At 39.0% G+C, this 23,861-nt stretch overlaps 2 protein-coding genes across 2 annotated transcripts; one reads left to right on the top strand and one right to left on the bottom strand.

The window, feature by feature from the left end:
* Positions 1-621: 621 nt before the first annotated feature.
* Positions 622-9,595, bottom strand: LOC101858442 (UBX domain-containing protein 11). The gene is made up of 6 exons (XM_005108184.3): positions 9,482-9,595; positions 6,831-7,203; positions 6,020-6,178; positions 4,445-4,941; positions 2,635-2,813; positions 622-1,222 (listed from the first exon to the last, which is right to left on the bottom strand). Exons 2-6 carry the CDS (start codon positions 7,164-7,166, stop codon positions 705-707), a joined length of 1,689 nt encoding a protein of 562 aa, XP_005108241.1. The 5' UTR covers positions 7,167-7,203; positions 9,482-9,595; the 3' UTR covers positions 622-704.
* A 256-nt stretch (positions 9,596-9,851) lies between these two features.
* LOC101858217 (RBPJ-interacting and tubulin-associated protein 1) lies at positions 9,852-23,159 on the top strand. Its single transcript, XM_005108183.3, has 3 exons — positions 9,852-10,011; positions 13,155-13,361; positions 19,635-23,159. The coding sequence occupies exons 2-3, from the start codon at positions 13,222-13,224 to the stop codon at positions 20,170-20,172; spliced, it is 678 nt and encodes a 225-aa protein (XP_005108240.1). The 5' UTR covers positions 9,852-10,011; positions 13,155-13,221; the 3' UTR covers positions 20,173-23,159.
* Positions 23,160-23,861: the final 702 nt, after the last annotated feature.

Here is a 23,861-nt window from a genome sequence, read left to right as displayed (position 1 = left end):
GCTGTATTTTACCATTCGCGTATAGCAAAAAAACAACCCCAAAAACTTTAATTTTGCTCTCAAATATCAGGGGAGGCACCTGTACGCACAGATGCCTCTGTTAAGTTATTGTTCCCCTCGTCGTATGGAAAATAGAATCATGAAAGAAAAGAGAAACAATATCAAGAATACGATTACGATGAAAGCAACCACTAATGGATTTAGACACTGCTTGAGAGTGACGAGAAAGGTCAGAAATATCGTCAATAGTGCTCAATTATTCACGATGTAGACAGGAGTGGGTATGTTGTTCTTTGGGATGAATGGTGTCTCTACATGATGTCCCTACTTATTACACACCCCCCAGACACTAGTGAACTGACATATATATAATGAAAACCCCCAAAATCTGGGTTAGCCCGCTTGTCCTTAAAAGCGACCATATATAATGAGGAAAACTATCATGGTCAGATATGCTGTATAATCTCAGAGGAGCGGTTGGGTGTGCATGTGCATGTGTACTAGTACCGAAGAATGAGTGTGTGTGTGTGTGTGTGTGTGTGTGTGTGTGTGTGTGTGAGTGTGTGTGTATGTGTCTATGAGAAAGAGGGGAGGGAGGGGGGGGGGAAGAGAGTGAGAGAGAGAGAGAGAGAGAGAGAGAGAGAGAGAAAGAGACACAGAGAGAGAGAGTGACAATGTGGGAGGGACACAAGACTATTGACGGATCACTTCTTGCAAGGCCTGAGGTGCAGCACAGCATTGGGCGTGAGGCCGCTGGCCTCCAGTGTCATTGTGTTGTTACTGTGCACTTTGTGAGGGAACGTGGAGACAATGTCGTAGGGCGTCGTCGGCCGCCGCTGAGTGTCCAGATATGAGCGCAGGTCGCCTACGGTCTCCGTGAACTTCATCTTGACGATGTACGTGTGGTTCCCCGTCTCCGTGACGACTCGCAGAGTGGTGACCTCGCTGTGGCCGCGGTAGGATTTTGGCCGCTCAAGCGGCGTTGTGAAGTCGGTGGATGCCAGGACGCTGTCCGACATTTCCTTGGTGACCGTGGTGCTCACCAGACTCACGTTGGGTTTGGAGGAAGAATCGTCGCCCCCCGCGAGCACCCGCCCCACCGAGTCCCGCACGTCGATGACTTTCCCGTCTTTGATGACAGACTTGGGCAACTTGTTGAGGAACTGGGCCGGAGTGAGGGGCTTGCCCGGCAGCTGAGAGGTTGTGCACACCTTGTCCACACCTGAGAGCAAGTCAAGTTTCAGACGAGTTTCTTTTGGGGTTTTTTGAGTAAAGAGAAACACATTTACAACAATAACATATATATCATTTATAGAGCGCTAAACTTTGATTAACACTATGCAGTCACATAGCCAACAGTACAAAATACCCCATCTGGTCACCCAGCCAGGAGAGCAACTGCAACGCTCTTCTCGGGCCTGGTGCACTTCTGCCCCAGCTGACCAGAATGGATCATTCTCACAGGCACATTATTGCGCCAAGAGATCGCAAAGTGTTAAGCGCACAGGCTCTAAGCCCATAGTTATAATAACTGTCAATTAATGATGGGAAAAAGTAAGGCAGAAAGACAGAAACAACAGAAAGTTAAAAAAAAGAAGGATGTACAAAGGTGCCCTCCGAACACCAACGCTTGACAACAAGTTAAGTTTAGGACAAGTTCGTTGGAGCAAAGAGAATCCACCACCACAATAACAGCGGTCATACAGAGCTGTAAAATAACGAAGACAGGCAGATACAAAGAATAGTGGGATAGTGACGAAATAACTCCTACCAGTAGTGTACTCCAACCACAGGAATAAGTCTGAGAAAGGGGGAAAAAAACTTTGAAGTCCAATCAAACATGCCATGACGGCCACCTGTATGGTACGGCCACCTGTTCAAATGGCAACTTTCCATCCCCCCCCCCCTCCTGCATTTTTTTTCTATATAATTTAACTGTGTAAAACGGTCATCTGTCCAAAGCGTCCCCCCCTCCACCACCTTTTCAAAAAAACCAGAAACCCTTTTGAATTAGCCTTACGGCAGCCCTAAGCCTAAGATCAGCCCCACTTTGAACCTCAGAAGAGCATAATTTGCTTTCTTCATTTTGACCAGTCCCGCTTAAGACAGCTATCTTTCTCCATGAAAATGGGCGGCTGTTTTACATTGGTTTGACAGAAGTATAAAAAGAGAGCAAAATCCTAAGCTGTATTATGACACGGTTTGAAGACAAGAACAAAGAGAAAATGGAGAAATGGGGAGCATGTGAAGAGAAGGGAAGAGCACAAAATCACAAAAAATGCACACAAAATCCAAAGTAGAGCAGAATTTAAAAAAAAAAAAAATTTACTGTGTTTGAGCAGAGCATCTCTTATAATACAAACAAGAAACAAGGTATCCCGCTTCTCAAACAAAAACAGTGCTATATAAAAATGCAATCTGTTATTATTATTATCTAGGCTGTCCCCGTGGTTTTATGCACCCCGCATAATTAAGTAAAATTTGATCGTTTTTTTGATAATTTCTGATTATTTTCCTTTATCATTCTTTGTTAAAATTAACACAATCGCATAATTTCACATTTTTGGGCTCAGTTAGCATAGTTTCAGAATTTTTTTCCTGCAAAAAACGATGGGGACAGTCTAGGGTACGTACCAGGCTGCGGCATGGCCATCTTCCTGGTCGGGTCGGAGTAGTTGGAAGGTATGAGCCTCGAGGGTTTGGTCTCCCCTCCCAGGGTCTGACCCTCCCCGGTGAAAGCCAGCAGGCTCACCTTGGGCTGGAAGTAGGTGTTGCGCAGGTCCGTCACCACGAAGGGGACTCCGTCAGGGTACCTGGCAGACACGAGAGTAAGAAATTGGGACACCGCCTTCGACAGTCGTTAGTTTTATGACCTAACAGCTTTTCCTCAGATTGCTAAACTACCCTACTGGCACTGAAATCGTGTTCATATTAAGCCACACATAAAACCTTAAAGAATTATACAACATAGTTGCTTTTTTAAAAAAATGGAGACGTTTCACTCAGCATTTGCCAGCACCAATATTTTCCCAGAGAGGCGGTTCACGCACCCCCTGCGAGCACAATTTTCGTGTCTTTCCGTGGGTAAAGTATGCTCGCAAACACTGCCTGAACCGTCTCTTATCGTGCAGTCGACCTTTGTTCCATTTCATGTGAAGTTTCACTGGAATTGGATGGAAACTTTTTCAGTTATCGAGGCGGAAGGAAAGGTAGTCACACTGATGTGCTACTTTTGTTTCTATGACTAGTGTCCGTTTTCACAACACTTTGTCAGTACCATGGCAGCACGTTTAGTTTTAGTAAGGGTTTTACGGCACTTGTAACACAGTAAGGTTATATAAGTGCTGAAGATTAGAGTTGTTACAAGAGAGTAACATGCACAAAAAAGAAGAAGGAGAAATCAGGACGAGAGGTGTTTGATAGGAAAGAAGGAGCAAACCACACCAGAGCACCTGCCAACCACCCACTTGGAAGTATAAAAAGCAAACATTTTTCAAATGTTTGACAACTTTGACAGTTCAGAAAATTCTGATCATGATGTTTTAGACCATGGGGATCCTGATCTCAATGTAAATGAGCATAAAAGCACTGATTTTGATAGAGAATGTTCTAGATCTAGACTAAGCTTCCAAATGCAAAATTTCGCTTTGTCAGGAGCCCTGTTTTTTTTCATACTGAAGTGAATTACACAGCTAATACACATGGATTACCATATTGATTACCTGCCTATTCAAGAGTTTGAACTTTTTATTAATTCTGAAATACAAAACACATAAAAGGTTGATTTTTTTGTGTTTTGTTGGGTTTTTTTTTTACACAAGACATTACGCCAAAAAACGTTGTCGAGCAGCAAATGTTAACACATTTTCAAAAAATCATTTCTAAAAAACTTGTTTTTCTGTCTCCAATTGGGCATGTTTACTTATGTGTGTAAAAATGGTGGTTGTACGTCTTTGGGAAGGGTGTTGCTTGAAATATTGAAATACCCCCAAAAATGCCAGTCTCCAGTGCGTGAAGACCCGAAAAAGGCCCAGTCTCCAGTGAGTTAATAGACACTTTTCTTTACATGCATTGATCACAAATTTAGAAATGAACACCCCCCCGAGATAAACAAAATTTTTAAAGGCCGTAAATTTTGTATTTAAAACAATACTTAAAATCATTTATCTAGCCAAACTTACATTAAAACTTTTTAAACATGAATAAAAATGCGCAAAATCTGAATAAACTATGATATGGTCATATTCAGTGCACCCACTTGCAGAATAAAAACATTAGTCCCCCCAGTCACCGTAGATCATCATAGGACCAAAGCCACCTAGCACCAGATGAGTAACCTTCAGGACAGCGCTCATATGACCTTATGCAGTTGTGAGCACCGTAAAACCTCTACTAAAACAAAAAGGACAGGAACTCATCATCAACCTAACTCATGACACTTTACCTGCTCTGAAGCTCGGAGGGAAAGTATCCATCCAGTATGTCCCGAATGCACTGTCGAGTGGTCGGCTCTGTGTAGGGCCGGAAGGGTCCGTCAAACATGAGCATCCCATTGGCATATATTGTCAGCTGCACCGATTCCGGCACCTCGAACCTGGCACCGTCCGAAGTCTTCTTGATCTGCGCTAGTCCAGCCCCGGCCATAACATTCAAGTCCTTGATGTTTTCCATGAGAAGATTGAAGTCAATGTTGAAATGAGAAGAAGCTTCGGGAAGAGATGTGTCTTGCCGCCACAGGCCAAATGGGTCGGATGAGGCTATGGAGTTATCCGGAGAGCCACCGGTGCGCACAGACGTCTCCGTCAAGTTGTTGTTCTCCTCGTCATCTCCTTCCTCGTCATCGTCCAGGCCGTCATTGACATAAACGTCAGAGTTGTCGTTAGACTGGTCCCCGACCCACACCATTCCATACTCAGCCAAGAATGTCTCCATCTCGTGTACCTGGAAAGTAGAATATGAGAGACAATTCCTTTTCAGATGTAGAACAAATAATCTACTTAATAAATTCTTTACAATTTTAACACTTGTATGGGTAAAAGAACACAAGAAAGAGAGAAATTTAAAAAGGTCAGAAGAAATTATGAAAAGACATGGTTGATAGGTGTAAATTGATGTACGGATTAGAAAAGTGGAAAGACATGGAATAACATCAAGAGGCTAGCCCAGGGTAAGGAAAGGTGGAAAGTGTTTGTGGCCTGTACGCAGACCCAGGGTGAGAAAGGCGTTGATGACGATGATGATGATGATGATGTTTACTTAATAAGACACAAAAAGGGGCACAGAGGTTAACCATGGAGATGCAGCCCGAAATAAACACATGCAACGAGCCAACATGTCCTAAGTTTGCTCACAGTAACCTTTTGTTTTAGTTTTAGTTTTTAGTAAGAGTTTAACAGCACTTACAACACAGTAAGGTCATATAAGTGCCGAAGATTAGAGGTATTACAAGGGAGTAACAAACACAAAAAAGAAGGAGGAGAGATCAGGATAACAGATGTTCGATAGGAAAGAAGGAGCAAACCACACCAGAGCCCCCGCCAATAACTTCTTCCTATCACAAAAGACGTTGCAGGAGACTGCATTCATCCGCATTTTTAATGGGAAAGGCAAACATGAAAACCGAATACAAAGCTCACTCATTTTGTAAATTTTGTTTTATTACAGCGTCTTAACCCGTGGTATCGGATGAATGTGCTCAAGAAATATTTTTCCAAAATTTAAATCCTAATTGTTGAAAAAAAAAGCAAAAAAAGATACATAAATGAGGATTCAATTATTTAAAAAATGAAACAATGTTTTCTCTCTCCTAAACAATTATGCTTTCTCAGCTTGGAACATTTAAACATCTTGACGACAATAAGATCTTATCATTGACGGGGGGAGATCAGACAGAGAAATATTATACCGATACAGAAATTTCTCAAACTGTAAGAAAGCAGCGCATGACACATCAAAGATTCAATTTTTAAAAATAACCTAAAAAAACAGCAATCAATAAGTTTATATATAAGACACAAACCTGTTGTTGAAGCAGCAAGCAATGCGTCTCCAAGTCACGAATCCCACTTGAATTGCCATTCCCGCTTTCACGGCGTGCTTTCTCTGCAATGCGAAGTTTATCTTCCAACACTTTGATCTGACGGTCCTTGTTTCTTATCTCCTGCTCTTGAGTAACGCTCTGTAATGTTCACGGCAAAAAACAATGTAATGAATCACTTCGGAATCACACAAAATTCTGTCTTTAAATCAGTATCTTCCTTGTCATTAAGTCAGAAAAAAAAGCATGACAGTTAAAAAAAAAAAAAAAAAACGTAATAAAAGGAGGAAATTCTTTTCAGGAAAATGAATATAGAGCACAGTGTCCTACACTACCCTCAGAGAGAGTGTATCTCACAGTGCACAGAAAACATGTGCACTGAAATCATGACAGAAGAATCAAATCTGTCCTTTCAGCTACATAGACCCTACCAAAGCAAGATGCTGAGTAATTGACAGCAATTACCAGATTATTCCCTTGACGTCACAAGATAAAGTGGATCAAAGACTTAAAGTAAAAAATAGCAAATGGGAAAGAAAATTAAGTAAAGTACATTGGAAATTATTTGAACACAGCAAAACACATTTTCAAACACACACAAAAAAGGTCACTTACTGTCAGAGTTTTTCTAATGCATACCCCCAAAATGACTCCCTTTAACTTTGTGGTCGTTGACAGAGATGGTAAGTCTATTTCATTTTCCATGCTATAATGAAACAGAGAGCATATCATACAAAACACAATGTAAAACATGAAGGGCTTGCAACGATGTTAGGTCAGAATTTACAAAAACCTTCTGTTCCAGCTGAGCGATCCTGTTCATCATCAGCCGCATCAATTCTTGGTCATTGGGAGGCGGTGACGCTTCAGAATCATCTTCTCCACCGGAGGCTTCCCCAGGCAATTTCCCATCAGAACCCGGGATCTGTCCGGGCCCAAGAGGAGCCATCCCATTAAAAGGGCTCTTCTTTCGCTTCTCTTGGATCATGCTTGTCGTAATCTCTGCAAGCAAACGACTCTCATCTTCAGAGTACTCTGGGTGGCGGAAGGGAATTGGCCGATTACCAGTCATGTGGCCAGGGAAGAGGGGAACTTTATTCTTTTTCAAAGAGTGAAAAGGTGAACTCATATCTTCCTTGTTTAGAGCTCTTGACAGGACCCTTTATCTGAAAAGATACAAGACAAAATTGTAGTTTGGTTTCAGACCAACAGCTACTGAATAAGAAATATTAACATCAATAAATATTATTTGAAAAATCTTGAAAGAGATTTAAAATTACTTAAAACAGGCCGCTTTGTTGCGCATCAGTTACAGGTGTGCAGTTCATGGCGTAATCGACACTTTTGACTCTAATTCTTGGCAGCAGTCTCACTCTAACCTCGAATTATTCCATACAAAAAGTAAAGAGCAAGACTCCCCCTCTCAGTCTGCGAAAACCCGATCTCAATGCGACGATATTTGACGATGCTGCAGTGTGTGTAAAATGTTCTGAATTTCATCAAATTCAATCTGTGTGTGTTGCACTTAATTCACTTTTAATTTCAAAAGTTGACAGTGAACCTCCACAAGATTTAGTCTTTAGTACATGCACCACCAGTGACATATTCGTTTTTTATGTTGTATAAATTTCATCACAGTCGGATGAACGGTTGTTGCGATACATTTAGTTGCTTTGATCTGATTCTCATCCAGTGATTTGTTATATTTGCCTGTGCAACTGTGTATGCTGGATTCTAGGCTGTTCTAAGTTCAACAGTTCTTAGCTAATTTCAAAGATTATTGTTTCTATGAAAGGCAGACATATTTGTGCTTCATGAGTATTCATTTCATTTTTGTTGATTGAAACCTGTTACGGTGTTAGAATCCATCTGCCCGAGATTCATTTCTTACAAATATTGAAATCTCCCAGTGGAATATATACTATCGAGAGACATACTATACCTCATCCCTGAATGAACTTTGTCATGTTAATGATGTTTGCGGGTTTAAGAATGTGAGTGAAGTACAAAAGTGGCTGAAAAGAAAGGCTAATTTAATACACGTGAGTCACTGCAAAGTGACATTTTGTTAATATATGATATTGACATGATCAGAGAAATATTCGAGGTTTATTTGCCACAAACTGTTGTGCAGTCCCGGCATTAAGAAGAATAGGACTGACGTGGTGCTAGCGTGTCGTACGAGGCGACTAAATGGAGAACCAAGTAGTGACTCCCGAAACAGAGTCATCCTGCCTCCAGGTCGGGGGTTGAGTCATGAGGTTAACAACCTCTCTCGTAAAAAGAACCTGTTACAGAAACACATGCAAGCAAAAACCATTTCTGAAACTTTCCGAAATCACAAAAGATTTCCCCTACCGGGTCTGTATACTTCGTGACTTTGTTCCCAGGTACCGGGTCTGTATACACTCCCTTTCTCTAAAACGTGAAATAACCAAAAGGGATATTCCTGGAATCATGCTTTAAAATGCCTACTACTACTATGCCTCCAATTTACTATCACTTTAAAAATTAAAATGGATTGAAAACATCCACATATGGGCCTCAGTTTGACTGTTCAGATTCTAGATATCTTTATCATTGAACTCCCTTCCCGCTACATTATTAAATAAGTCTGTGATCTTGTAGTTCCGTTTGTTAAAGTCCATGATCCATTTGTTTACATCCAGACAAGAAATCCAGAAGTCTTGAGGACCAAAATTACTATTTGAAATAGGCTACACAAAGAGTAGGGATGCAACCTAACTGCAAAACATCAAATTAGGATAAAATTCAGGAACCCACCCACCTCAATATTTTAATTAGGTCAGGGGGGGCCCCTGAAACCCCCCTACTCTTGACTTTTACGAACGAAAGTCTCTAAGTCTTCCATCATGGGAGCATGCAGTCTGTGTAACGGAAGGCAAGATCCTCCTTCCAGGCACTGTGCAAGTGACAAATTTGTTCTTTAATCAATCAAAATCAAGGGTTTCAACATTACCTATTTAATTTAGATCTAAAATTTATCTGCCTAGAAGAAAACATGACAAGTATTGGAGCTTATATAACATAGATCTAGATTCTAGTCTTATATTGGACTCTAGACTCTAGTAGTTAGATTCTAACTCTGTATTTGTGGGTAAGTTGTATTTTATTTTGTAAGACATTTTTTAGAGTGTATTTTGTAATGGCTTTTACCATCTCGAACCCAAATCCGCTTCTCCTACTCCACAGCCGTCTCTACCAGGCTAGGACCCAGTTCAAACAAACAAAACAAAACCCTGCCCTCTGCAGCAAAACAAAGTATAAAATAAAACGGTTCCACTAGCCCAATATCTAAACATAAAATAAAGCTTAACAACAACGGAATAGCGAAGAAAGAAAAACCCAACTATCCGAATCAACGAACTGCTGTACGAAATCCTTTTTTCAAAGGTAGCAACAATATAAACATTTCGAACTTACATTAATTAAAACAGTCCTGACATAGAAAAAGAGTGAGCAGTCGAGCTAACACAACCACAGTGCCTAAAGCTCTTCTTGAAAAGCGTCCTTAGGTGCAGCGATGGAGACGACGGCCATTTTTTATGACAATCACATAAATATGGTATGGTATAGCTAAACTTGGTTAAGATGACACATTCAATTTTTACTTAAAATTGTACATCTAAAAACTAAAAGATATTATTATTGGTAAAATGTGTTTTATGCAATATTTGTAAATCAAATTAGCCTATAGATTAATGGTTGTGAATATGTTGTATTTATTTACATATCTCCAACCGCACTGTCAAATCCACTATTTAGGGTCGTTGGCAAGAACGCTTACTGCATTCTGCGCTGCAGGAGGAGAGGGAGAGCATTATTTACCGAATAATTCAACCCACAGAATTCTACACTTAGATCTAGTATAGAACTCTGTGATTCAACCTCAAATCGATCTTTGACGAGACATATGTAGTAGGCCTAGTATATTGCTTTTGGAATAAGAAGCAGTAAGTCAGATTCTTGTCATATCGTCTGTGGTAAGGCCACCTCTATTATGCAGGCGGGTCTTGTGGCTATTCTCACCCGGTGCGCGTGTCAACAAATTTTGCGTTCACCCTAAACCACAGAATTCTACACTGTGATAAGAGAAAAATTGTAGAATTCTGTGCTGTGAACAAACGTTCCATTACAACTGTACTTGTAGCCTACTAAAAGCGTACAATTTTGTCTGTGGGCAGGGGAGAGAGAGAGAGTGAGAGAGAGAACAAAACAAAATGGCGACCCGCGTAGTTCGGCTCGATTCGAAAAGTTAAATAGCCGTAGCATCTTTGTAGACAACCAAATTAATTTACTTTTGTGTTTTAACATCATTTTTTAACTTTGTTTTGGTCAATTTGATCGTCCACACCGATAGACAGTATTCAGAAAGAGACAGAGAGAGAGAGAAGAGGGGAGGAGTAGATCTTGCGAGAACTTCCGGGCGGGTGAGAATAGCCACTTTCCTGTGGTAAACGTGGAGAAGAGCATACACGATGAGTGATCATCCCCTTGCCATGGTTTCTTTAGGGGGCTGTCGCTGTCACTTTAGCCTCCAGACTCCAGAACTTAGACTTACAGATCTAGATATCTAGATCTAGAATATTAGGCCTATCTACCTTTCAGCCAGAATTAATATGGATTTTCCTTTTAAAAATCTGCGATTAGTAGATTCTAATAGAATTTGCGTGAGGCAGGTTTTGTATCATCAAGCAACAATTTTGGATTTTGATATCTACCATACCAAAACTAAAAACATTATCTTAAATAGGGTGAACATCAGCTCAAGAGAATCGAGTTTACAATTTACAGAAAAAGCAGGTCTATTTGTGGATCTAGGAGAGGAATATAGTAGTCTCCGCTTAAGATCCCACCACTTATAATTATATTTATGGTCCAATGGTTCTCCTAAGATCTCGCTGTTTTGGAAAACCAGAATTTTTTACTATAATAAAGTCACCCCTAAGGTCCTGTGCTGAAGGAGCTACATTTGGCTAAGATCCCTCTTTTCAGGTCATAATTTAGTAATTTTTTTCTTTGTTTAAGAAAAAAAAAAAGGAATAAAAAACGTGGGCGCGCTCAGCTCGATCAACCTTAAGTACCAGTGCGCTCATTGTACGGTCCGTCACCTCACGGATAATTCACTCTCATGAATGCAATCACATCTCTGTTGTAAATCTCGATAATTATAAGCAGCTACCAAGTTTACCCTAGACGGGATTGCACCAAAGTGTGAACTCATCGATTTTTTCCCCGAACACCTGAGTCACTCCTGAGCCGTCCCTCTGATGTTACATCACGCTCTAGGTGTGGAGGGCCTATACATGCAAGCGTCAAGACTGCATCGTATCGAACTGTGAACTCGTGGATGCTTACGTTTTCCCGACCATCGCTGTCATCTTTCAGTTTTGCGCTCTAACTTCCAAGACAGACTGGCGCCCATACTCGTGGCAATCGGCTCTGTTTAATGGAGTCATCTGGCAGTGAATCTGGCTTTCATTTTAAAAATAATAATTTTTTAATATGGTTGGTGTGGTCACATCTCAAAGATTTATGATGCACCATGACATGGGCGGGGAACTCCGTTAGAAATTGAAAACAATAAATTTTTGGTTGGGGGCATTGCTTGAAGCCAACTGGTTCCCACCTGACACAGTATTTTTAAAAACTCCCCCCCCCCCCCCCCCCCCCCCCCCCAGAAGTTTCGTCAGTTCATTTTAAAGTTGGGAAGATCATTGTACAGATTATGGGCCTGACCATGAGTTACTCTGGATTCTTTCCCCTGGCCATTTGGCTAAGATCCTGGTTTCACCTAAGATCCCGCATAATTTTCCTTGCTCACAAGCACGGGGATCTCAGACGGAGACTACTGTATTTGATTTGCAATGATCTTGATTTGGAAAGTGACTCAGATTCTAGATCTAAAATTTTTGAGGTGTCATTCTAAAATTACACCTTCAAATCAAATTTTCATTAAAATTAAAATTACCGTTAAGAACTTAGTTACTTACTTTTGTAGAATAGTCATTGCAGATGGCACAGTATATATATATGCCATAGCTGCTCATGATCCTTCCTCTCCGGGATCCATGAAAGGGTCTGCTTATTATCTATAGTACTGACATACAGTCAAACCTAACTTATGTTTATTCTGCCTACACGAGTGTATATATGAAGTTGGCATACAGCAAGGCTGGCGGTGTTATAATGGGATTGCACTGATTGCCACCTTGACTGGTGGTAGACCAGTAGAGAACTGATGAAAACTGGCCAGTCTTGCCCCATCTGTTGTCTTGGGCGATTGCCATGTGCAGGGGATGAACATTTTTAGCAATCATAACTAGATCTATATGTACAGATCCAACTGAACCTTATGTAAATTCAAATTGAAAATTTCTGTCAGATAAGGCTATAAGTGTCAACATCTCTGTAGACGTACTGTTTTTTTTTACCCGATACCTGTCAGTCCTTAGGCCGCCTTGCAGACAATAAGATATATTTACATGATAGACTTGAGCATGAGTTCTCACAATACAATTTAAACCTCATATGCTTACGGGCGCCTGCTGCCAGTCGTAATTGTTCATCGGGCTGATATAATCTAGCGAAAGGATGGTATTTGCAGCAGGCTGAAGTGGCACAGGTCCTTTTGAAGTTTACTTGGAGAAATTGGGCGTGATCACCTCAGTTCAGTCCAAATGTTATGTTGAAACAACAGTTGTGAACTTAATTTGCTTATATATTATAAATGTTTCAATTCTCAGTCCCAGACTAGAGACTGCAAGTAAATGAATGAAATCTGTTTACTGTTGCATTAACTGTGTTCTTGTAAAATATTACAGCAAGAAACGATCAAGATAATATGGTACAGGCATTGTGTGAAGGATGGGTTGTTAAGTTTGTGTGTGTGTGGGGGGGGGGGGGGGGGGGGGGGGTATAACATGCTTTGCTTCTTACCCTTTGAAATAATGACTGGAAGACATCACATTCTATAATATGTTATGTGTTCATGAATACAATCTATAAGGGAAATTATTTTTTTTTACTAGGACCGCAGGAAATCGTTAATTCCCTAAGTGTATTTTGAAAAATCTCTTATCTGTCTTTATTGCAGCACTACACCTATAACCTGTGAGGCTTATCATCAGTATTGATTGAAGAAGCTGACACAGCGATTGACCATGGACATGGGAGGTTTTACTGTTGTTGGGAGCAGACCTCCATCTGCCCTTTCTAGTTCCAGGTCGTCTTCTGCTCTTGGGAAACACTATGGATACCATACAATGGCCAGGAAGTCGGCTGTTGATGAATCATTGTTCGGGTGAGAATTGAATAACCTAGACACAGTTAGATTTTTTTAAAAGTACAGTTGTGTCAAGATGCAGTGTAATCGGATGCTGGCAGTTTTTGGCCATATACAGAGTCATTCGTGTAATCTTAACACCTGTTCATTTGCCTTCCTTTTGGGGGGAAAAAATATCCATCTATCATGAATAGAAGTAGTTATATTTGCCATTAGAGGAGGTGGAGGTCGCCTGGCAGGGTTGGGTTGATTTAAATCAGGTTGATTTAAATCAGTTGATTTTTAAAATTTAAATCAACTTGATTTTTAAAATAAAAATCAGTGATTTAAATCACTTTAAAAATTTTTAATTTTTATTCAGTTTTTACATATTTCAACATTCAGAATTCCTTTCCTAGGTTTCATAAAACAGATATAAGGTTTAGTACACTAATATAATCATGCTTAAAAGTCTGCTTTCCCCCCTTTCACTGTAAAATAATACAGTATTCAATTTACTTTTTTTCCCCATAATTCGTCCCTCTAAACACGTACTAGCGTAAGCCACATCTGACCCGAAATCGAGTTATAGCAATCACGCGATTCCCTTTATCCGATACTACATCCTCTCAAAAGATCGTAGGAATCAAGCAATAAATAGCTGAGATATAGTCGATTCCAGTTTGAACGTATCCCACTTGGCCACAAAAAGATACAGCACGTACTAACACACTGTTGGTTACGCTAGTACGTGACGTACACTTTGACCCAATGTTGTGTTTTTATTATACGGCACATACTAACGTAAGCCACACAGCCAGGGCTGAGCCTATGGCAAAAAAACATCACGCAGCGCTGCTAGAGAGCGGGAAGACAAGCTACACACGTGAGTAGTGTGCTTCGTGTGAGACAATGAAGGCTCAGACTCCACTTCTTGAAGTCCCTTTTTACTCGTCCTTCGTTTACAAATGGGATCCCGCTCTGAACAACCACTCTTTTTTTGACATGTAGCCTACTGTTCAAACTCTGATTGACATTCAGAACCCTGGTGAAGTCTTAAGCTTACAGACTGCAGAAAGTCATGGGTGTCCTTCCGCCACTGAGAACTTTAAGGGACAAATAGATGCACGTATGTGCTTCAAGGACATTGATTTGCTTTTTGAGGCAGACAGTGATGAAATGTCAGTGTGTGGCTACGACTCATTTGGCGATTCGGAATTCAATCCTGGAACATGCAAGGTCAAAGGGTGCAATGCTGAAGTATGGTTGGCTTGTCCTGATAGTGAAATCCTTCTTTGCTTGGATCATATCAATGAAGAGATTATCGTGTGTTCAACATAAAAAAAAGCACAAGAAGGTCAAAGGAAAAAATCAACAACGTGTAAAAGCTGTAGGTAGGCCCTCACAGTCTAAGATTCCCGCTGGTGTAAATATGAACACTGATGCTCCCGATCAGTTTCAGACAAAGGAAACAGTCATTGATGAGGGGGGAGGAAGAATGCAAAGATCAGTTCCCGAGCAGTACACAGTGGAGGGAAGTCGGAAAGAAGTCAGAAAGGAAAAGAAACTCAGATCAAACAAACAGAAGGAAGCCAAAACGAAGAGGAATTTGGGACAAGAGTACACAAGCATGTACCACATGTTCATCCAGGGATGGATACCCAGGACAAGGCCATCAAGCTTCACTACATAAAACGATGTATTTAAAAGTAAAAATCCACCAGCCCAAGAAAGACCAGTGCTCTCTTTGTGTCAATTATCACCAAGGAAATGAAGAAACAAAGATAGGTCTTAGGGGAAAGTTTGAGATCCATGTGTGAGAAAAAGAAAAGGTCAGGGAAATATAGGATCTATGCAAGAAAGAGGCTCAGGAAAGTGAAAACAATCTCTGTGCAAGTTTTGATTTGCAGCTGGTGATTTACCTTCCTATGTCTCAGGACAGAGCCATCTTTTACAAAAGATGATTGTCGAACTACAACCTCACTTTCTATAACATTGCTAACAGAGATTGTCACAGCTTCACTTGGGATGAATCGCAAAAGCAAACGGAAATTTCAACTACAGTCCACCTTGCCCTGAAGTTTTATGACGACCGTGGCATCAAAAAAGCTTTTCTTTTTGCCAATGGATGCAGTGGTCAGAACAAAAATTCGATTATGCCTTCGATGATTTTGTATGCTGTGAACAATAGTGTGAATCTTGAAGAGATTTTATTGAGGTTCTCTGAAACAAACCATGGTCAGAACGAGGGTGATTCTGCACACAGTGCAATAGGACATGCCCTGAAGAGGGCTGGGGATTTTTTCCCTTTTTCTCAGGTAGCAACAGTGTTGTCTCTCGCTCGACCTCAAAAGCCTCACCTGGTCAATCAGATGCAGTCTAAAGACTTTCTGGATCTCAAAGGCTTATCAAAGGACTTGAGAATCCTGGACGCACGATCTGATACGGAAGACACATTTTCGTGGAACAATATCATGGAACTGTGAGTCACTAAAGAACATCCAGATAAAGTCTTCTACAAGACGAGCCACTTTGACTGTTCATTCAAAACCCTGTCCCTCAAGAGACTGAAAAATAATGTAAAGGACTGTGCACTTCAGAAACTGAACTCAGGGCCAACAAACATTTCGAGAAAAAAAATTCACTGATTTGGCTTCACTCTGTTCTGGTCACACATCAGTAATTAAACTGGAAGAGCACAAAAAGCTTTTTATCTTTCCTTGCCCTATGAGTAGTTGGCTGTGAAGGTCTCCTTTGGGGCGAAGCTATTCTACTTTGTTCGCTAAGGTGCAACTCCAGCTTAAGTATATGGCAGTCAAGTAATGACACAAAATGTATTTAATTTCACATTTTCTTCTCTATTTCTGAGTTACTGCTTATTAGTCTTTGAAATATGTCATTGAATTTACATCTCTACAGCAAGATCATGTTCCCAATAAGCCTAAGTGGAGCTCTAACTCTAGTAGAAATGTTCCCTGAATTCTTTATTATTTGTTTTAGCAAATTTGAAAATTTAATGAGCACATACTAGCTCAAGTTTTTTGTAGCTTGTTTTGTTTTTAGTAAAGTACTGCTTCCCATATTAAAAAGAATAGTGTTTCACAAATGTGAGTTGGTACATAATAATAACATTTTCTGTAAAGAATAGTCCATAATGAAACGTTTGTTTAAGCAGTAGATAGCTGCAGTAATTATTTAATTTTAAATTGATTTTTTTATCATGTACAGTTGGCGGCTGTATATTCCGAGTTGTTGTTAACATTGTCATTTGATACGGATAATACAGCCCGTGAATTTTAACCAAATCGATCTTTCTTTGTATTTTTTTTGTTATTTGGAAGTTACAATTTAGGCGTAAGCCACGCAATGAACACATTATGCTTTAGAATACAAAAGCACGTACTAACGTATCCAACAATCTAGTAACGTAAGCCACACATTGAGGCTTTCATTGATGTAGCACGTACTAGCGTATCCGACAAAAAGGTCATTTTTCCTTCAAAACCAACTATTCTCACAAAGATGCTTCTAGCCAATTGAAAAGTAGTTGGCCCACACACGTTATGTCAAAATATTAAGGGCAGGGCCGGCTATTTGACGCCACAATGGGATGGTGAAAATCGCCCAAATCTTTAAACGTCTCTCCTGCAAAACTAACAAAATTTGGCTTACGCTAGTACGTGTTTTGAGGGACGAATTGAAATCAGAGCTGGGTTGATTTAAATCAGTTGATTTTTATATTTTAATCAACTTGATTTTGTGATTTAAATCCCTTTTTAAAAAATGTATTCTGTTATTACATATTTAAACATTCAGAATTCATTTCCTTGGTTTTATTTAACAGATATAAGGTTTAGTAGACTAATATAATCATGCTTAAAAGTCTGCTCCCCCCCCTGTCACTGTAAAATAATACAGTATTCAATTTTCTTTCTTTTCATAATTGAAAACCAGGGTTGGGTTGATTTAAATCAGGTCGATTTAAATCAGTTGATTTAAAAAAATTTAAATCAACTTGATTTTAAAAATAAAACTCAGTGATTTAAATCACTTTTAAAAAATGTATTGTTTTTACGTCTTTAAACATTCAGAATTCCTTTCTTTGGTTTTATAAAACAGATATAAGGTTTAGTAGACTAATATAATCATGCTTAAAAGTCTGCTTTCCCCCCTGTCACTGTAAGTAGTAAATTAATACAGTATTCAATTTACTTTTTTTTCATAATTGAAATTAGCATTTTCTTTTTCTTTTTAGACAAACACAAGCGCGCACACACACACACGCACACTGTGATAAAATACAAGTTTATCTATGCATAATTACCCCCCTCTCCTCCTTTCCTTTTAGACTGACATTTTCTTCATTTTTTGTCTGTAGCCCTAATTCACTGATAATAGCAGATTAAGGCTTCCTTTTGCAGTTGCTTAAATTAATCATTAGTTAGAATAAAGACAATGCATTCTGCACTAAAAGAACATACTTTTAGCCACCAAAAATCCCAAACTGTGTCGACATTTAAAAAAAAATCAAAAAAATTAAAAAAATCCGATTAAAATTTAAAAAATCTGATTTAAATTTTAAAAATCGATTTTTTTAAATTTTTATTTAAAAAATCAAAAAAATCACCAACTCTGTCGCCTGGTTTCAGAGGTAAAAAAAGTGAAAAAATGGCCGCCAAAGCTTGGGGACTTCCATAGCTTGAGAGTCCTTGGAAATTGAAAATTTACATTTTTTGTTCCTTTAATCAATGTTTTTCAGGAAAATCCACATAGAAAAGGAAAATTCAAAAGAGAATTGCCCAATGGCCAGAAAAATGCTGGTTTCTTTGATTCAATTATTTTGACGAGCACCTGATTTCACCGCAGTGCCTCATATTTTTCTTTTAGACACTACAATGATATTTTGCTTTGGTTCATGTTCAAAGCCATGAAAAAGTCACCAGAATAAATTCCCTTTATAATAAATACCGTACTTTGTAGCGTTGGGGACACATGTGCCTGTCGTCATTATGGCTCAAGAATGCATGCACGTCACTTTTCTTTTGCCGAATCTTCTGATTCAACAAATTTAAAGGAGGGCCCTCAAGATTTCATTGGATGCAATTTTCACTGTACCTTTGTTGTTTCTAGTAATCGCCAGTCCATATCGAACCCTGCCCCGCTTCCTACCCCCGCCATGACCCCAGACTTAACTCGTAATATAGATCTTTAATCAAACACCATTACACCACGCTGTTGGGCTCAGTTAACATAAGTTCAGAGAACTCAAAATCATGGATAACTCATATAATTTTCCATTTCCCGACTTAACCCCCATATTTTTTTAAAACTGGCAACACTGTCTTTTCAGACACTCATACGAATACAGCTTGTCAACAACCCCTCCCCCAAAAAACAACAACAATAACAAACAAACAAATAAACCAAAAAAACTTAAAATTTTTCCTCACAACTGTCTAGCGAGCACAAAGCAATACAACACATCCATAGTCATGGAGAGTGTCAGGTTACATGAGACCGCAAGGCCCACTCCCGCATGGCGTGATATACAAACATTGCTGGCACTGAATTGCATCATTGCGCTTAACCCGTAGTGTAGTGTAGGCAAAGCACTAGGCCTTCCTTCACTTTAGTCATGTGAGGGTGCTGTCTAGGTGCTGGGTGCTAAGGTGTGATCGAAGACAAATATATTGTAGTGCTTCTTGGGACTGTATGTGAATAATGTTGGTGTTTGAGCGCTTAATCAGCTGCTTGCGCTGTATGCTCCCCGGGAAGCTGAGAATGTTTCAGAGTGTTCTATGGTCTGCTGGGGTAATAATGTAGTGTAAAGCGCATCGGAGCTTGCTGTCGAGCTATTTATTATTTATTATTATTATTTATAATGTTTGTGTGTGTGTGGTTTGAACGTGAAGGTGGGCCATTTGGATCGGGAAGTGGTTATGCGAAAGGGGAGGATGGCGGGCTTTGACCAGTGTTTGATAGATTGTCATGATCAGAATCTGAAGTAAGACTAAGTTTTTAAAGAAAAGAAGTGTAATTAGTTATAAGGCTCTTCAACATTCATCTTTTTCAATTTCATTGCTTCGACGCTAAACAAGGCACTGCGGGTGTTGAGAATGTTGCGTACAGATTGAGGAATTTCTATCAAAATATCTGAAAGAAATAACGTACGCTTTTTTTCTTTTTACCTTTTAAAAAAGTATGACTTTACTTTCAAAATGAATCTCAAATTTTGATAGATATTAAATTTAGAATTTGTAACGGTCTTCCTCTGATTGTATTCTGTTTGATACCACTCCGCTTTTCTTCCAGATCATATCATCATACAAAGCTGAGTGAGGAGATCAATTTCAAAGCTCCCTGGGAAGAGCCCAAGCCACCACCACCAAAAAACACATTTGGAGTCACAAAGACGGTGAAAGTCCCACAGAAAAAGAAAATGGGTCCACCTCTTCTGTGGTGTCCAACGCCCGGAACACAAACCTACACCAGGGAGAGTAAGAAAGGAAACTCGTCTCTCGACTGTTCCGGCTACATGTGGAGCACTAGAGACCAGTACCGCCATCTGAAGCACACACCGACCTACGTCGATGAATCTTTATTTGGGAACGGTTTGGAAGAGCCGTCGTTTGAAGCGCCGTGGAATGAAAGGAAGAAGGGGGAGAAGAAAAAACAGCGGCCGTACTTGTGGGATCCATCAGGAGAAGCAGAGATCAACGGCCACAATGGGATTGAGATTTCACTTTCTGGTAAAAATGTCAGAAGTAGAAGCACTAAGCGGCCTGCCACATCTCTTGGAATATCGCGTAACAAAGACCGTGGTGGACCATTACCTGTCTGGAAGCCGTAAAGGTTTTCACTGATCTACTGGGTTATACATTTTTAAAATTATAATATTGACTCAATAACGGTCATTTAGTGCTGGGGAAACAAGTGAGGTAGACATATGTATTGACCAAATGAGGGATACTCAAAGAAGTTAATCCTATCAGTGCACTCTCCTCCAATCTCCAGCCAGATTTTCTGGAATTTAACGTAGGTTGTTATGAGATGTTGTCATTCTGAAGATATGTTGACTCATTTTTTGCTACAACTTAAGTACTCTGTAGGCCCACTATTCTGAGTGAAATTCAGATGTTGCATTGGTTACATACATTTGCAACTACAACCACAATATATAATGCCAGATTGACCCAAAATTTGTCCATGAAAGTATTCATTATCATGGAATATGGACAAATTGAAGCTTTCAAAAGGTCAGTTGAATTCATCAACACTCCCTACCAGTTATTTTCTATGTCAGAAGTTGAAGCTTTCTTGTATAAATTAATGAATACTTTTATGCTGTTGCTATTACTGGTAATGCTGTTGCTGTCAGTGGTAATTTTTAATTGCTATAGTATTAGTTTAGTATAGTAGATGTGGTGGCGGTAGTCTAGTGGTTAGTGTTGGGCTGCAGTACTTGCAGTGGAAAAGTGTGGGTTGAAATGCATTACATGTATAATCAAGACTTATAGTTGTGTCCATAGGAAAGACTTCATATACATTTTTCTCATGTCACCCAAGTGAAAATGGGTACCCTGCTAAGGCAGTGAAAGACTTTGCCTATTTGTTAAGTTAGTTTTTTGGATCTGTTTGAGTGCTTGTGTAATTGTAATGGCAGTGTATGTTGAATGCCTCCCAGGAAGCTGAAAATGTTTCAAAACAAGTCCTGTTAGGGTAAAAGCTACCTTTCTAAGGTATACAACTATTATAACCTACCTTTGATTTTGAGCAGTGATGTGCACTATGTAAATGTAGTCTATTAATGTTATTTATAGATGTTGCTTATATAATGTAGTTTCTCTTTGAAACTGTGAATTTCTGATCTCGACTACATGAGCCAGTTTTCCTCCTTTTTTATTGCCATGCAGTGTCGGTCCAACTTTACTTCAGCAAACGGGCCAAGTTGCCCAGATGGAAGGCTTCTAATTCAGTGAATCTTGGATTCAATGAACTCAGGTTTAATAAAAGAACAAGCATTCCCCATTTATTTGTTCACAAAAACCAAGGAAATACCTCTTATATTATATTACAAACATGTGAATGAGCAAACTTGGATTTAACAAAGTTGCTTACGGTGCTATCAACCCCTTTAATTGATGAGGCTTCACAAACCTTTCTTCTGTATTGAAACTTAAACCCTATCTTCTTTGCCTATTCTCTGCATCGTGCAAGTAAGATTCTGTATGTGTCAATTTCTTCTCTATTGCTCCAACTGATTTCATTCAATTTACTACAAGGTCATTGTTGATAAAACAGTGAGAATCAATTTTATGAACTCTTTTTAATGTAAACATTAAAACATCTTCAAGATCGCATAGGAGCTTTTTGGGGGGCGAGAGTAAGTAACGGAGCATCAATGGACATGTCTGGAATGCAGGGATGTTGCTTCCTTAAACTATGAACAATAATGTGTTATCGTAAAATGTAATCACCCAAAAAAAGTAAGTCGTAACTCTGAGATAGAGAATTTAAGCACTGGGCCTTTTTAGTCGTACATATATTAACATACCTTTAATTTAAAGATTTACACATTTAGATTGTGTTTCTAAATCAACAATATTATTTTCAAAATCTATTTTTATCTGTACATTCCAAGTCAGGCTAGAACAATAAGTTGTCTTGATTATAAAAAATGTCTAACTGGAGTTTGGCTGTGAGATACATACATATCATGTATCATGTAAGAAACGTTTATTGGTTGCTTGCATGTATTATGTTTGTTATTTTAAAAAAATCATTTGAGATGCATTACTGATCATAACATGCTCTCCCACTTGCTCAATTCTGTTGTGTGTGAGAAATGTTTCTTTGATGAATCTGAGGAGTCTATGGCTGTGTCAGGATTCTCTACAACTACGAGTGACTAAATATTGTACTATTATCCGTCAAAGTCGGTGCACCTTAAATGTTCTTTATTAATTTTAAAATTTACTTTGAACTTAAGAGCTTTCTTAATTTGTCGTATGCAGAGCTATTTACTATTATGACTATTATGATTGCTTCAACTTGAAGAATTATACTGGGTTTTTTTCTCTTCTAAATTTGAACGTTTGTTGCATCTCCGATTCTGATTTGTTTGTTTTTTTCTTTGGCACTGCCTGGCCTAGTTTGTTTCTTTACCCATGTTTTCAGTTGTTTCCTACCCCATGTTTTCAGTTGTTTCCTAACCCATGTTTTCAGTTGTTTCCTAACCCATGTTTTCAGTTGTTTCCTACCCCATGTTTTCAGTTGTTTCCTAACCCATGTTTTCAGTTGTTTCCTAACCCATGTTTTCAGTTGTTTCCTAACCCATGTTTTCAGTTGTTTCCTAACCCATGTTTTCAGTTGTTTCCTACCCCAATTACAACGCTTAAAATACTTGCCTCTATGTGGGAGTGGGAGGCCCCGTTGGGCAATCTGCGAGCAAAGTATGAAATCCCTTGCCAGGCTTAGTTTTTTAAAGACTTCTATAACGGACACCGCACTGGCTTACTGTTGAGAAAAGAATTATGTACAAATTGGCCACTATATGTCACAAATGCTAAAATTGATAATGTGCCATCAAGTTTATCAAATCAGTTGAAACTGTACACCCCAAACTCACAGTTTATGCTCATCAGCTGACAAATTTTTTTTTTTTTATACCATCTATTAAACTTAATGGGTGATAAAGCATTTGTATAGAGGGTCTCAAGACCTGGAATGGTTTGCCCAGTAGTTTTAGTTTAAGAGATGTGATTTTTTAAAAATTCATTGAATTGAAGTGTTAGCTTTTTAAGTTATTTCTATTATATTAAAATTAATGAAAAAAAATCCCAACAAAATACTGTTTGTGGTTAGTACTGTATATAACTGAGAGCATTTCTTGGGAGCAACTTACTGGGGCATTACTAAGTGCTGTGTCTTTGTTTGGAATTGGAGTGGAAAAAGATTTACGATAAGTCAATGTATGAATCTTTGTTTACTTGAACTTGAATGTAACCAAAGTCTAAGCCTGCGTTGTATGTTATGAAAGTTTGCTTTGGAACTGATTAATATAAAGCTGAAGGAAGTGTTTTAGTTTGTATACACATATGAAACTGAAACCAGGGTGCTTCTGTGACTTGTAATAATAAAATGCTATGTTTTAAGGATATTCTTTTGCTTCTTTGCCAAAATTCAGTCTCAGTGGTTAAGAATATGTCACATGCATTCAGATGTATGGTACATGTATGCTATATAGCGTCAACAAGCTGTTAAAATGGTTCAAGCCCAGAAAACAAAATTTTTAAAAATTTATATTTATAGGAGAGAGAAAAAAACCTGTCGGATTCTTTTAACCATTGTGCTGACACATTATGTGCTTTTCCCTTATGTTTAGACAAATGGAATTTCTACCAAATATTTCTTGAGCACATGCAACTGATAACACAAATTAACGACACTGAAAATTTGTTTAATCTCAAAATTTTGGGCTTAGTACATTTTTTTTACAGCTAGCCAATGATAGTAGGGGGGGTTGTAAGGGGAAGGGGG

Source organism: Aplysia californica, unplaced genomic scaffold (assembly GCF_000002075.1).
Source record: "Aplysia californica isolate F4 #8 unplaced genomic scaffold, AplCal3.0 scaffold00667, whole genome shotgun sequence".
Classification (NCBI taxonomy): Eukaryota; Metazoa; Mollusca; class Gastropoda; order Aplysiida; family Aplysiidae; genus Aplysia; species Aplysia californica.
Note: the sequence above shows the minus strand (reverse complement) of the source record. Positions and strands in the feature narration are given on the sequence as shown.